The following is a 15,824-nucleotide window of genomic DNA, read 5'->3' on the forward strand; positions in this document are numbered from 1 at the left end:
GTTAGTCTGTGGAATTCTCTGGGCCAGAGTGCAGAGGTTGGGCCATTGAATATGTTCAAGGCTGAGTTAGATTTTTGTTTGGCAAAGAGTTAAGTTGGGCAGGGGGGCGGGAATGGGGTTGCAGGCAGCAAAATAGATTTGAAGCTATAATCGGGTTAGCCGTGATCTTAGGGGCCGAATGTCCTGGACCTGCTCCTAATTCTTGAGTTCTTGTCATGTATTGATGTGATTGGCCCGCCCCAAGCCCCAAGGCCGGAAGTACCTGTGTCAGCCGCCGTGCATGCTGGGATGTGTAGTTCTCCTGGAGGGCCAGCGAACTACATTACCCGTCGGCCGCCGCAGTTTCCGACCTGGCCGGTTGTAGGGCGGCGTCGCGGGGGCCGCGCGCTGGCCCGGTTTGAATGTTGGTTCCGATTTATGCCGTTATTGTTGTCTCGCCTTTCCTCCCCTCCCCCACCGCCTCTGGTGCTGTTAGAGGTCGCTGTACCCTGAGCAGGTAAGAGGCCCTGGGCAGCCGCGGGGGGGTAGGGCCTGGCCTGTGGATGGGGTGGTCAAGGAAGCTCAAGTGTGGTGTTATTCCGCCCAGGGTCGGGCAATCAGAGTCATTGCAGCCTTAGGCTCTGGCATTTCATTTCAATGCAGCTGGGGGGGTAGGGGGCGGGGGATGCGGGTTAGAGCCCCAGCGTCAGGCAATCGGTGACATTGGACTCACTGGGTCTGGTTAAATGTTGGTGCTGCAGCCTGAGGCTTTGGATTCTGTGTTTGTCGCAGTTTCATGCTCCAGGACTTGTTATCATTGTCGCGTCTCAGCTTAGCAATTTGTTATTACATTCGAGAAAAATCCAGCAATGTGTGTCATTACAGTTTCAGGGCCTGACAATGGCGATCATTTGCAATTGCAATTTGCATTATTACAGTTCCAGAATCTGACACTGGCGATCATTGTAGTTCCAGGATCTGACAATGGATTACAGTTCTAGGATCTGACAACAGAGATCATTACAGTTCCAGGATCTGACAATGGAAGTCATTACAGTGCTAGGATCTGACAACAGAGATCATTACAGTTCCAGGATCTGACAATGGAAGTCATTTCAATTCTAGGATCTGACAATAGATATCATTACAGTTCCAGTGCCTGGCATTCAGTGTCACTCCTGCACCACACTATTGTGTTATGAGTCGCCTGTGTGCTGTTAGTTACTACTGTTCTGGAGTTGGTGGAATGTGTTATTAAGAGTCCAACAATCCAGGGTGATGTCAGAATCTCAGTCCAGCACACTCTCATCCTTTGGTTTCAGTTAGTTGGCTAATGTGCACTGATTTCTAGTATTGTAGTTTCAAAATGGAGATGGCATCTGGGAGCATACAATTGGCAGCTTCATATACAGGTAAACCAAGCGTTGGTTTAATGTCTTAGCAGAAAGGCGGCTGATGATTCATTCCCTCAGTGTAGCACTGAAGTGTCAGGTTAGTTTCTGCACTCAGGTCTTATATTGGGAATTGAACCCACAACCTTCTGACCTTCAGAGGTGAGAATGCTGCCACTGAGAGATGTTGGCACTTAGTAATTGTATCTTGAACCATGCTAACAAAGGTTACTACACAAGGTAATACAACATGGTGTAGGGAGTAACATTAGCATGGCTAAAGGATTGGTCAGCTAACAGGAAGCAGAGAGTAGGGATAAATGGGTCATTTTCAGGTTGGCAAGCTGTAACTAGTGGATCTGACAGCCACAGGGATCAGTGGTTTTCTCGACGGTTTACAATCCACATCAATAACTTGGATGAAGGGACCAAATATGGTAGCTAAATTTGCTAATGAAGATTGGTAAGAAAGTAAGTGTTGAGGAGGTAGAGAGTCTGCAGAGGGATATAGGCAAGGTTAAGTAAGTGAGCAAAAATTTGGCAGATGGTGTATAATGTGGGAAAATTGGAACTTGTCTACTTCAGCAGGATAAATAGAAAAGCAGCATAATATTTAAATAGAGGTTGCAAAACTCAGTGGTACAGAGGGATCAGGGTGTTCTGGTACATGAATCTCAAAACGTTAGTATGTAGGTACAGCAAATAATTAGGAAGGCAAATGGAATGTTGACATTTATTACAAGGGAAATGGAATATAAAAGTAGGGAAGTTTTACTGCAACTGTACAGGGCCTTGGTGAGACCACATCTGGAATACTGTGTACAGATTTGGTCTCCTTATTTGAAAAAGATATAATTGCATTAGAAGCAGTTCAGAGAAGGTTCACTGGGATGAGGGGCTTATCTTATGAACAAGTTGGGCCCATATCCATTGGAATTTAGAAGAATGAGAGGTGATCTTATTGAAACATTTAAGATCCTGAGGGAACTTGATAGGGTTGATATTGGGAGCACTTGTTGGGGAGTCTAGAACTAGGGGACGGTTTAAAAATAAGAGGTCTCCCTTTTAAGACAGAGAAGAGAAATGTTTTTCTCTCCAAGGGTTGTTAGTATGTGGAATTCTCTTCCCCAGAATGCAGTGGAGGCTGGGTCGTTGGATTTATTCAAGAGAGAGTTGGATTTTTGATAGACAGGGGAGCCAAGGGTTAAGGGGGGGGGAGGGCAGGCTGGAAAATGGAGTTGAGACCACTACTAGACCAGTCATGATTTTATCAAATGGCAGAGCAGGCCTGAAGGGCTGAATGGCTACTCCTGCCCCTAAGCCCTATGTTCCTAACACTTAGTAATGATATGCCTGCAGAATTCCATCTCCATTCTCCCATTCTGATTGCCTGTCTATGGTTCATATAATTACATTATGATAGTAGGGAATGACCACTGTTTTATCACAATTACTAACAAAATGAAACATAGCTTTTTGTTTAATTTATATCTTTTGATTGGACAGGCTGATAGGATGATTCTTTGTAATATTGAACCTGTTATTGATGTCAATATGCACTTTTATTGCATCATATTTTGGTTATAGAAATGATCAATTATTATTTATGTTCTTTTGATTTTGTAGCTTCAATTCAAACTTCTCATTGCAAAATCAACTTATTTGGAAGCATTTTCAGGGATTTTTTCAGCTTTAAGTGCCATTTATTTGTAGCAAAATTATAAATGCAGTTTTGCTGTGGAATATATCTGCAATCAGAGACTACTTTCTCAATCGGTAATAATGGTATTTGTTTTCGGGAGCTGAAGTACTTCATGTCTCATAGTTCCAAGTTGATTTCTGCTGTAGATACATTTTTTGCCATTCTTGGCAGAAATGCTTTTTTTAAAAGATGCTGTTTGTTTCTCCCAGCTACTTAACTGTTTTGTACAACACCCCTATTCTGTCAACAAGTGTTGTCCTGACTCTGTGTGACTGCACTTCAACTTCATTTTATTGTTCTGCCTTTCACCTCCCAGATTCAACACAAACATTAAACCAGTATTGTTCCTTTCTCATTCTGCAGCCACCTACTCTGAACACTCCTTTGCACAACTTCAGACCTAAGCTGATCCCAGCGTAAAAGATGGAGGGAGCTCAGTCGCATGTGTGTTTACACGTGTTGGAAAATCTGGGTCCTAGGATTCAATAAGCCATTTAATCCCTTAATTGCAAATTCCAAAATGGTTCGAAATGATAATCCTTATTGGTGACAGTGGTTATATGTTACTAGTGTAAGAAAGACTTGACATATGCTAATGTTTGAACAATAATATTAAAGCAGTATTACCATTACACTTTGGGCAGAAGCTTTGTCTGCTCATAGTCACTCCCTGGTTGCAGCAGTGTGGCATGTGATCCCTCTTTGAGTCCCGTGCGCCTGTAAGGTACCTCTATCAGCGGGATGGTCCCGAACCTGCTCTGGACGGATTCCTCTCCTCTCGTACTGGTTTGCCTCTCCCTTCAGCGGATTCCTTCTTTTACTTTTTTTCCGCAGCAAAGTCTGTGGAGATCAATTCAATCCAATCATTGCCTAGTATTTATCTGAATAGCCCAGTTACCAATGACATCAAGTGTCATTTGTCCGCCAGGCCAAGGTAAGCTCCCAAGACCTTTGGTTTCCCACACTTCAATCCTATTAGCTTGTAAACATTCCAGTGATATTGCCTGACCAAATGGTGGCCTTGGTACTGATTGGGTTAACTCAATCTCCATAGACTGTGCAAGCAAAGTATAAGGAAGAAGCTCCTGGCCAGAGGAAATAGACAGACTAAAACTGTCATTGTGCTTGTGTAAAGATTGGCTCCAGTTCTATCCTTCACCAACAACTGGCTTTCTGGAATAGAATAGACGTCAGGCTGAAGTCCTTTGTAACATACTTCTCCAATACCCTAAGCTAGCATAAAAACAAAAAACTGCGGATGCTGGAAATCCAAAACAAAAACAAAAATACCTGGAAAAACTCAGCAGGTCTGACAGCATCTGCGGAGAGGAACACAGTCAATGCCTTGAGTCCGTATGACTCTTCAACAACCCTAAGTTGGCAGCTCTTTTCTTCCCAATGTACAATACCCCCACAAATAACAGAAGCATAAGCATCCAACGATCATTGAGTATTTTCTCATTAGGGTACAGTTGAAGCACGTTACTTGATCAAAAATCTATGTGACTGGCCAAAGTTTGTGATGCAGTTTAGTACCAAGATTATAAAAGGTAAGAGAGAAAATGGTAAATCAAGATCCAGTGATTTGTTGATTTTGGGCTTGGGTTTTAACAGCTGGAAGATTGCAGGATGCAAGGTAATGAGTTCCACAGTTTTGAAGTTTTAGTTAAGAATGAGTTTGAAGAGGAGATGGTATGATGTATCTTGATTTAAATACAGTGAGGATCCAGGGAGGAGGAAGAATGCAGCACAATGCAGTCAAAGCTTGAATGAACTAGTTCAGAGGAACAACGACCTTAGTAATGATGCATATGTCAACTGCAGCTATAATAGGGACACCTACATTCTACATCAAACAGTTCAAATTTCTGTTTTTCATAATGCAGGTTGAATCTCTACCATCAGAATTCATCCTTCAATTAATAGAAAAGTGAAGTAAGTAAGACATTTCAAAAATATTTTTTTTCGTCTGATCTACTCTAATCCAGGGTTTATTGTGAAAAAAACACATTAATTACCTTGAACTAGTTTCCAGGAGTTACTTAGATTTAGTTAAAAAATCATCTTAAAATTGTATATTTAAAAAATTTTTGCCTACTGTTGTCACAGTGATTTCTAGCTTAAGTTATGGTGTGGAGTATTTGTCTTGAACCATGAAAATGCTCTGATAGTGCAAACCGAGGAATTACCCTTTAAAAACTTGAGTTGTGTATTGAGAGAACATTTTGAACTAAATGCTATCTCGAAAAAGTACTGATTGTGATAGTGGAGTAAGCAATTTAAGGTTCAGAGCAGATAATCACAAAAAGCGTATTGAAGCTTAATAGCACTGGTTTAAATGAATTTTCCTATTGCTTATGGGTACCGTTACACAAAATCATCTTTAGTGATGACTCATCATGTGATTAGACTGAATATTACACTAGAACATCAAAGACAATAAAGATAAACATTTCATTTGCATGGGGGAGGCAGTGGCGTAGTGGACTGGTAATCCAGAGACCTAGGGTAATGCTCTGGGGATGCGGGCTTGAATCCCATCATGGCAGATGGTGGAATTTGAGTTCAGTAAAAATCTGGAATTAAAAGTCTAATGAAATCTGTTCATGAAATCCATCCTCACCTGGTCTAGCCTACACGTGACTCCAGGTCCACAGTAATGTGGTTGACTCTTAAATGCCCTCTGAAATGGTCTGTCATGCCACTCAGTTGTATCAAACAAAAAAGCCAAAAGAAAGGAATGAAACCGGATGGACGACCCAGCATCAACCTAGGCACAGGAAACGACAATGGCAAACACAGCTGTGTCGTCCTTGTGTCGCAAAGTCCTCCTTACTAATATCTGGAGGCTTGTGCCAAAATTGGGAGAGCTGTCTCACAGACCAATCAAGCAACAGCCTGACATAGTCATACTCATGGAATCATACCTTACAGATCATGTTCCAGACACCACCATCACCATCCCTGGGTATGCCTTGTACTACTGGCAGGACAGACCAGCAGAGGTGGCGGCACAGTGGTATACAGTCAGGAGGGAGTAGCCCTGGGAGTCCTCAGCATCGACTCCATGAAGTCTCAGGTCAAACATGGGCAAGGAAACCTGCTGATTATCACGTACCACCCCCCCCCCCCCCAACCAGTTGACGAATCAGTACTTCTCCATGTTGAGCACCACTTGGAGGATGCACTGAGGATGGTAAGGGCATAGAATATACTCTGGGTGGGGCACTTCAATGTCCATCACCAAGAGTGGCTTGGTAGCACCACTACATACCAAGCTGGCCGAGTCCTAAAGGACATAGCTGATAGACTGAGTCTTGGGCAGGTGGTGAGGGTACTAACAAGAGGGAGAAACATACTTGACCTCATCCTCACCAAACTGCCTGCCGCAGATGCACCTGTCTACGAGAGTATCGGTAGGAGTGACCACCACACAGTCCTTGTGAAGTTCTGTCTTCACATTGAGGATACCCTCTATCATGTGTGTGGACATGCCACCATGCTAAATAGGTTTCAAACAGATCTAGCAACTCAAGACTGGGTATTTATGAGGCACTGAGGGCCATCAGCAGCAGCAGAATTGTACACAATCACAAACTGTAACCTCATGGCCCGGCATACCCCACATTCTACCTTTATCACCAAGCTAGGGGATCAACCCTGGTTCAATGAAGACTGCAGGAGGGCATGCCAGGAGCAGCACCAGGCATAGCTAAAAATGAGGTGTCAACCTAGTGAAGCTACAATACAGGACTACTCGTGTGCTAAACAGCATAAGCAGTAAGTGATAGAGCTAAGCGATTCCACAACCAACAGATCAGATCTAAGCTCTGCAGTCATGCCACATCGAGTTGTGAATGGTGGTGGACAATTAAACAACTCACTGGAGGAAGAGGCTTCACAAATATCCTTATCCTCAATCCCCATCCTCAGCTCTGAAGAAGAGTCATACGGACTCGAAATGTTAACTCTGTTTCTCTCTCAACAGACGCTGCCAGACCTGTTGAGTTTTTCCAGCATTTTCTGTTTTTATTCCCCGTCCTCAATGATGGGGAGCCCAGCACATCAGTGCAAAAGATAAGGCTGAAGCATTTGCAACGATCTTCAGCCAGAAGTGCCAAGTGGGTGATACTTCTCGGCCTCCTCCGGAGGCCCCAAGCCTCTCAGATTGCAGCCTTCAGCCAATTAGATTCATTCCATGCGATACCAAGGAGTGGCTGAAGGCACTGGATACTGCAAAGGCTATGGGCCCTGACAATATTCCAGCAATAGTGCTGAAGACTTGTATTCCAGAACTTGGCGTACTCCTAGCCAAGCTGTCCCAGTACACCTACGACACTGGCATCTACCCGGCAATGTGGAAAATTGCCCAGGTATGTCCTGTACAGAAGCAGGACAAATCCAACCCGGCCAATTACTGCCCCATCAGTCTACTCTCAATCATCAGTACAGTGATGGAAGGGGTCATCAACAGTATTATCAAGCGGCACTTGCTTAGCAATAACCTGCTCACTGATGCTCAGTTTGATTTCTGCCAGGGTCACCCAGCTTCTGACCTCATTAGAGCTTTGGTTCAAACATGACAAAAGAGCTGAACTCCAGAGGTGAGAGTGATTGCCCTTGACATCAAGACAGCATTTGACTGAGTGTGGCATCAAGGAGCCCTAGCAAAACTAGAGTCAATGGGGAATCAGGGGGAAAGCTCTCCGCTGGTTGGAGTCATACCTAGCACAAAGGAAGATGGTTGTGGTTGTTGGAGGTCAATCATCTCAGTACCAGGACATCACTGCAGGAGTTCCTCGGGGTAGTGCCCTAGGCCCAACCATCTTCAGCTGCTTTATCAATGGCCTTCATTCCATCATAAGGTCAAAAGTGAGGATGTTTGCTGATGATTGTACAGTGTTCCATGCCATTCGCGACTCCTCAGATACTGAAGCAGTCCCTGTCCATAAGAAACAAGACCTGGACAATATGCAGGCTTAGGCTGACAAATGGCAAGTAACATTCTCGTCACACAAGTACCATTAATGACCATCTCCAACGAGAGAGAATCTAACCATCGCCCCTTGAAGTTCAATGGTATCACCATCACTGAATCCCCCACTATAAACATCCTGGGGTTACAATTGACAAGAAACTGAACTAGACTAGCCACATAAATACTGTGGCCACAAGAGCAGGTCAGAGGCTAGGAATCCTCCAGTGAGTAACTCACCTATTGACTCCCCAAAGCCTAACCACCATCTACATGGCACAAGTCAGGAGTGAGATGAATACTCTCCACTTGCCTGGATGAGTGCAGCTCCAAAAACACTCAAGAAGCTTGAGACCATCCAGGACAAGGTGGCCCGCTTGATTCACACCCCTTCCACCACCGATGAGCAGTGGCAGCTGTGTGGGCCATCTACAAGATGCACTGCGGGAATTCACCAAGGCTCTTTAGGCAGCACCTTTCAAACCCATGACCACTACCATTTAGAAGGACAAGGGCAGCAGATACATGGGAACACCACCACCTGGAAGTTCCCCTCCAAATCACTCACCATCCTGACTTGGAAGTATATTGCCATTCCTTCACTGTTGCTGGGTCAAAATCCTGATACTCCCTCCCTAACAGCACTGTGGGTGCACTTACACCACATGGACTGCAGCGGTTCAAGAAGGCAGCTCACCACCACCTTCGCAAGGGCATTTAAGGATGGGCAATAAATGCTGGCCTAGACAGCGATGTCCACATCCTGTAAATGAATATATTAAAAACAAAATGGTGGATACAGCTACTTATGGTGAGCAAATCCCTTTAATAATAGTTCTTAATTGCTATTTTACCGTATAATGCTATCTTTCTCCTGAATTTGAAAACGAGTCTTGTTTCTTTCCATAGTCTTATTATTCTATCCTGTAGATGCACTTCCTCAACTGGACATGACAAGATTACGGTTAATCTTGTGTAAAGTGGGGTGGGGCATTTGGACCATTTTACATATGAAAAAAGCCACCTAGTTATGAGTTTACTCTTTGTCCATCTAGAACTAATCTACCCATCATACATAGCTTGTCGGGGTATTTGGATCCAAGTGACAGACCTATCTCTAGGTTCCTGGTTGGCTGGTCGATCATCGGTAGTGTAGTAGAGCACAGTGTGTGATATGCACGAATTGAAAGATTAAGGGCAATAGAATAAAATCCCACAAGAATACAAAGTTGCTTCTCCTGTCCGTCTATACAAGTGGAAAGAAGCTTGCCAATAAACTAAATATGGTGGGGTGGACAAAATATAAATTAAAACAAAACATTAAATTCTGTCCCAATGCCAGAGATTTTTAGCCTGGTTTTGTGAGATATTTAATTTTTGTATTAAATTGGGAGAGGAGAGAGGATTTAAATGTTAAGTTGCACAAATATCTGCATGTTATTTCAAAGGACTTCCAGCAAACATTGTGAACATGGAAGAAACTGACCGGGAAGCTGTGTGGACAGCTGCACAACGAGTGGCTGGGATGCTGCAGCGGCCTGATCAGCTGGACAAAGTGGAGCAGTATCGCAGACGGGAGGCTCGGAAGAAGGCCTCTGTGGAAGCCAGGCTGAAGGTCAGTACACAGAAGAGGAGGAAATTACCCTTGCTTTGTAGCTGTACATTGCAAAGACATGTTTTCTTTTAATGCCATATAAGCAATAATGTGACTAATGTCAATCTCCTGTGGCATTGCACATTGGAAGGCTAACATTCAAGTGAAAAGTGGTGATAGTTGGACCAAAGTGCACAGAAATAACTCAGCTCACGTCTTAAAAGTCATTCATCCTGTCATAACCGTTTATATTTCCACATTTAAAACTGCCTGTCTAAGCTGGTCCTGCTGTAAATATATTTTCTTGCCCATGACAGCACTGCAGTGCCTCCACTGTGGTGGTGGTGAAATTGCAATTTGACAAATTAAAGAAATGTGGACCTGCTAATTTCTAATGGATAACATTAACTTCCCACTAATTTAGTTTAATTAATTTCCCATCAGCTGATTGCACAAGGACTAGGGGACACAGATATAAGGTTTTGGTGCCAGGGTGGGGGATGGAATATGAAGGACTGTTTTATGCAGCGAGTGATAATAACCTGAAACTTGCAGTCTATGAGGGTGTTGGAAGCACAGAAGATCAATGATTTCAATAGGAACTTGGATAGGGGAAATCAGCTTGCAGGGCTGTCGGATAGAGCGGGATAATGGGGCTGACTGTATTGCTCTACAGAGAGCTGGCATGGACTTAATGGGTGGAATGGCCTCCTTCTCTGCTATAATGATTGACTCACTATGACTCTATCAGCATAAGTAACTACAAGTGCAAGACTTTTAATATAGATATTTCTTAAAGCTGCTCAAAGTAAAATGGTAATTTTAAAAGGCTGGGCTTTCTTCTTTGCTAGGTTTCGGTCATGTTTTTTATATATCTCACTAAAACTAATTCTATTTCCTAATTTAAGCTAATATCTTGTATAGCACCAAGTTCCTTTTCCATTGAAAATATATTTTAAGTGTCATGAGAGCGACTGCCCTTGACCATGGGAGCATTTGGCCAACTGTGACATGAAGGAGCCCTAGCAAAACTGGAGTCAATTGGAATCAGGATGAAAGCTCTCCGCTGGTTGGAGTCATACCTAGCACAAAGGAAGATGGTTGTGGTTGTTGGGCGCCAATCATTTCAGTTCCAGGAGATCACTGCAGGAGTTCCTCAGGGTAGAGCCCTAGGCCCAACTGTCTTCTGCTGCTTCATCAATGACCTTCTTCCATCATAAAGTCAGAAATGAGGATGTTTGCTGATGATTGCACAATGTTCAGCACCATTCATGATGACTCAGATATGGAAGCAGTCCATGTGCAAATGCAGAAAGACCTGGACAATATCCAGGCTTGGGCTGACAAGTGGCAAGTAACATTCGCGCCACACAAGTGCCATCAATGACCATCTCCAACAAGAGAGAATCTAACCATCTTCCCTTGACATTCAATGGCATTACCATCACAGTATGAACATCCTGGGGGTTACTGGGGGAAAATGAGCTGGACTAGCCACATAAATACCATCTAGGACAAAGCAGCCCGCTTGATTGGCACCCCTTCCACAAACATTCAGTCCCTCCACCACCGACGAACAGTGGCACCAGTGTGTACCATCTACAAGATGCACTGTAGAAACTCACCAAGGCTGCCTAGGTAGCTCCTTCTAAACCCACGACCTTCACCATCTAGAAGGAGAAGGGCAGCAGATACCTGGGAACACCACCACCTGGAAGTTCTCCCCAAACCACTCATTATCCTGACTTGGAAATATATCGCCGTCCTTTCACGGACCTGGATCAAAATTCTGGAATTCCCTCCCTAACAGCACTGTGGGTATACCTACACCACATGGACTGCAGTGGTTCAAGAAGGCAGCTCACCGCTACCTTCTCAAGAGCAATTAGGGATGGGCAGTAAATGCTGGCCTAGCCAGTGAAGCCCACATCCTGTAAATGAATAAAAAGAAATGATGTTCAAAGTTACTATTAAGAGCAATTTAATTAAATTGTTGTACTGCAGAACTTGATTTTTCGAGTACCTGGTTTTACTAATTTGCCTCGGAGCACATTCAGCGAATATTGCAAGTATTAATTAGTTTGTGATAAACATCACTTTTGATGCTACTTCTACCAGCACAAGCTGCTTTAATTATCTTTCGTTTAATTCTCAATAAGAACAATTTTAAGTGCACTAGGCTAATTTCCGATTTTGAGGAGTCTTGCCATATTTTTGCACCACCTGGATCATTGGTACTTAATGTTCTGTGACTCAAAACCTGCACGCTCTCTCTGCTCACAGACGGTACAGAGACGTTATAACATGGATGCAGGCCATTTGGCTGAACCTGCCCATGTTGACGTTTACCCTCCACACGAACTGGGGCAGTCACCACAGAAAGGAATTGTCTTCATTTTTAATCTTCAAACTGAATGCGAGCAATTACAAACATACACAGAGAAAAGAAACATCATGTGTTTTTCTACAATTTTCAAAATTAGTTAAATGTACCTGCCATATAAATAGTGATAAGACCTCATTGTTTAGCAACTAACATGGACAGCACTTTCAAGCTATTGACCTTTCTTCCAGGTGCTTCAGGAGTTAAATGTGCATTTCTCCCATTCTTACAGAGATTACTTTTGAATTGTCTTTTAGGCAGCCATCCAGTCCCAGTTGGATGGAGTGCGGACAGGGCTTAGCCAGCTTCACAATGCCTTAAATGATGTTAAAGACATCCAGCATTCCTTGGCAGATGTCAGTAAGGACTGGAGACAGAGCATTAATACAATAGAGAATCTGAAGGATGTGAAAGATGCTGTGGTCCAGCACAGCCAGCTGGCAGCTGCTGTAGAAAACCTCAAAAACATTTTTTCAGGTAATTTTCAGTTGTTGTAACTTAGATAAATGAGAATCCTTGAATGAGAATTTAAGCTAAAGTAGCAATATCCAGGCCAAATGATCCCTTCAATCTAACCCTGATTTCCCTGAAGGCTGCACTTGGTGTTGAATTTCTGTGTATAACGTCACAGAGGATTGACTAGTAATGGCAAAGCACAAAATCTAAGCAGTGTTAAAATATTGCTCTAATGGCAACCAGTGAGCAAATGCAGTCCTTTGATAGATAATTATTTGTCCTTTATGAAAAGAATCTTTAGATACAGTGCCTTTGTTAAATTGAGGAAAGCACAATGACACAGCTTGAATGAGTGAAAAAAATGAATCACTGTTAGGAAGTCAATTGGCGTTCTTGCAATAATGATGCAGTACTTACATCCCTCACAATTGCACTGTTATTTCAAGGATAGTTTTTAATTATATTTAACTATCTTGGAATATTAACAAATACTGAAGTCCATCAGGCTTTTGTGGTTTGGTTGAACCTTTAGACCCTGCCATTCAAAGTGCTATCTAGTTGCAGGAAGAAAAATTCCAATAAATTTGGCTCTTGTTTTGTATGCAATGCTACATCATAGAATCATGCAGCATAGAAGAGGGCCACTGAGCTCACCATATCTGTGTCAGCTGTTTAAGAGAGCTAGCCAATTATTTCCACTCCCTAATAGCCTTAACATTTTCCTTGTCAATTATATATCTAACTCCCATTTGAAAATTAGTATTGAATCTGCATCCACCACTCTTTCAAGCATTGCATTCCATATCATCGTAGTTCACTGCAAAAAACATAGTTCTCCTCACTTCCCCGTGGGTATTTTTTTTTTTGCCAAATACCTTAAACCTGTCTCCTCTGGTGACTGCCTCTTGCACCAGTGGAAACATTTCTCCTTATTTTCACTATCAAAACCTGTCATAATTTTGAACACATATATATTAAATCTCTCTTAACCTTCACTGCTCTAAGGGGTATAACCTGTACTCTCTCCACATAACTAATCCCTTATTTCAGGTATCATGTACCACTTCAAGGCGTTGACATCTTAAAGTGTAGTGCCTAGAATTGGACACAGTACTCTGGCCTAACCAATGATTTATCAATGTAATTAATTTATTTGCTATTTTTCAAAATTTAGAATAAGTTAGTTAAAGTGGCTATTTTGAATTGTTTTTAGGATTTGCATAGTTTTTTGGGGATATTAAAGAAATGTAGCCATATTGTCCCAGTTCCCACAAAAAGTTTGTAATATAGCTACTAAAATGCCAATCCAACCACAATGTCTTTTCAAATTGTTCACTGTGAGCATGGCTGACAAGGCTAGCAATTATTTCTCATTCTAATTGACCTTGAGAAGGTGGTGGTGAAACACCTTCTTGAACTGGTGCAGTCCATGTGGCGTAGATACACCCACAGTGCTTTAAGTGAGGGAGTTCCAGGATTCTGATCCAGTGACAGTGAATGAGCAATGATATATTTGCAAGTCAGGATGACTTGGAGGGGTGATTTTGGGTGGTGGTATTCCCATGTATCTGCTGTCCCTGTCCTTCTAGATGACAAAGGTTGTGGGTTTGTTAGGTGCTATCTAAGGAGCTATGGTGAGTTGCTGCAGTGCATCTTGTAGATAGGTGGTACACACTGCTGCCACTGAGCATTATTGGAGGCGGGGAACAAATGTTTAAGGTAGTGGATGGGATGCCAATCACATGGTCTGCTTTTTTCTGGATAGTGTCAAACTTCAAGTGTTGGTTGGAACCACACTCAAACGGGCTAGTGGAGAGTATTCTATCACACACCTGACTTGCGCCTTGTAGATGGGGGACAGGCTTTGAGAAGTCAATAGATGAGTTACTCACCACAGAATTCCCAGCCTCTGACCTACAGTATTTGTATGTCTGCTCCAGTTCAGTTTCTGATTCATGCTAATTCCCAGGATGTTGATCGTGGGCAATTCAGCTATGATGAAGCCATTGAATGTCATGGGGAGATGGTTAGATTCTCTCTTGTTGGAGCTGGTCATTGTCTGGCACTTGTGTGGCATGAATGTTATTTGTCACTTGTCAGTCCAAGGTCCAAGTCTTGCTGCATGTGGGCATGGACTGCTTCAGTATCTGAGGAGTTGCAGATGGTACTTTACATTTTGCAATCGTCAATGAACCCCCCCACTTCTGACCTTATGATGGAGAGAAGATCCTTGATGAAGCAACTTAAGATGGTTGGGCCTAGGACACTACCCTGAGGAACTCCTGCAGCAATGTCCAGGGAATGAGATGATTGGCCTCTAACAAACAAACAAAACTATCTTCATTTGTGCTAGGTTTGACTCCAACCAGTGAAGATTTGACATCAATTTTGTATTTGTTAGGGGTCCTTCATGCCACACTCGGTTAAATGCTGTCTTAGCATCAAAGGCGATGACTCTCACCTCACTCCTGGAATTCAGCTTTTTTGTCTATGTTTGAACCAAGGTTGTAATTGGGCCTGAAGCTGAGTGGCCCTGGCAGAACCCAAACTGAGCATCAGTTAGTATTGCTGAGTGACCAAGGCGTCGTAGATAGTGTTATTTTCACTTTGCTGATGATTGAGTGTAGACATCTGGGGCATTAATTGACCAGATTAGATTTGGAGACAAGGCATACCTTGGAAATTTTCCATATTGTTGGGTAGAGGCCAGTTTTGTAGTTGTACTGGAATAGCTAGGTAGGGGTACGGCTAGTTTAGATGCACAAGTCTTCAGTACGACTGTGGAATTTTGTCAGGGCCCATGGGCTTTGCTGTTTTCTGTGCCGTCAGCCATTTCTTGATATTGCGAGGGAATCAAATTGGCTGAAGATTGGCATCTGTAATGTCGGGGACCTCAAGAGGAGGCTGAGGTAAATCATCCACTTGGCACTTCTGGCTGAAGATGATTGCAAATGCTTCAGCCTTGTCTCTTGCACTGACATGCTGGGCTCTGCCATCATTTAAAATGAGATTGTTTGTGGAACCTCTGCCTCTGATTAGTTGTTTAATTGTCCACCACCATTGACGACTGGATGTGGCAGGACTGGAGAGCTTTAATCTAATCTATTGGTTGTGAGATCATTAGCTCTGTCTATGGCATGATGCTTGTGCTGTTTAACATGCATGTAGCCCTGTGTTATAGCTTTACCAGGTTGGCACCACATTTTTAGATATGCCTTGTGTTTCTCCTTGCATGCTTCCTACACTCCTCATTGAGCCAGGGTTGGCCCCCTGGCTTGATGATAATGGTAGAGTGAGGGACATACTGGGTGATAAGGTTATAGATTGTGGTTGAATGCAACTCA

The 15,824-nt window shown here is 43.1% G+C and overlaps 1 protein-coding gene across 3 annotated transcripts in view; it reads left to right on the forward strand.

Annotated features, from left to right (window-relative positions):
* The first annotated feature begins 318 nt into the window (after nucleotides 1–318).
* The window catches only part of exoc3 (exocyst complex component 3), a 30,644-nt gene continuing 15,138 nt past the window's right edge, over nucleotides 319–15,824 (forward strand). Inside the window, exons 1-4 of one of the 3 annotated variants that reach the window (XM_078539418.1) lie at nucleotides 319–496; nucleotides 4,959–5,007; nucleotides 9,496–9,662; nucleotides 12,282–12,501. In XM_078539418.1, coding sequence (XP_078395544.1) covers nucleotides 9,519–9,662; nucleotides 12,282–12,501 — 364 coding nt within the window. In that variant the 5' untranslated portion in view covers nucleotides 319–496; nucleotides 4,959–5,007; nucleotides 9,496–9,518. Of the gene's footprint in view, nucleotides 497–3,663; nucleotides 4,007–4,958; nucleotides 5,008–9,495; nucleotides 9,663–12,281; nucleotides 12,502–15,824 lie in introns of those variants that run through there. The other 2 variants (XM_078539419.1, XM_078539417.1) reach the window with 2 other exon arrangements.

Source organism: Cetorhinus maximus, chromosome 3, assembly GCF_964194155.1.
Source record: "Cetorhinus maximus chromosome 3, sCetMax3.hap1.1, whole genome shotgun sequence".
Lineage (NCBI taxonomy): Eukaryota > Metazoa > Chordata > Chondrichthyes > Lamniformes > Cetorhinidae > Cetorhinus > Cetorhinus maximus.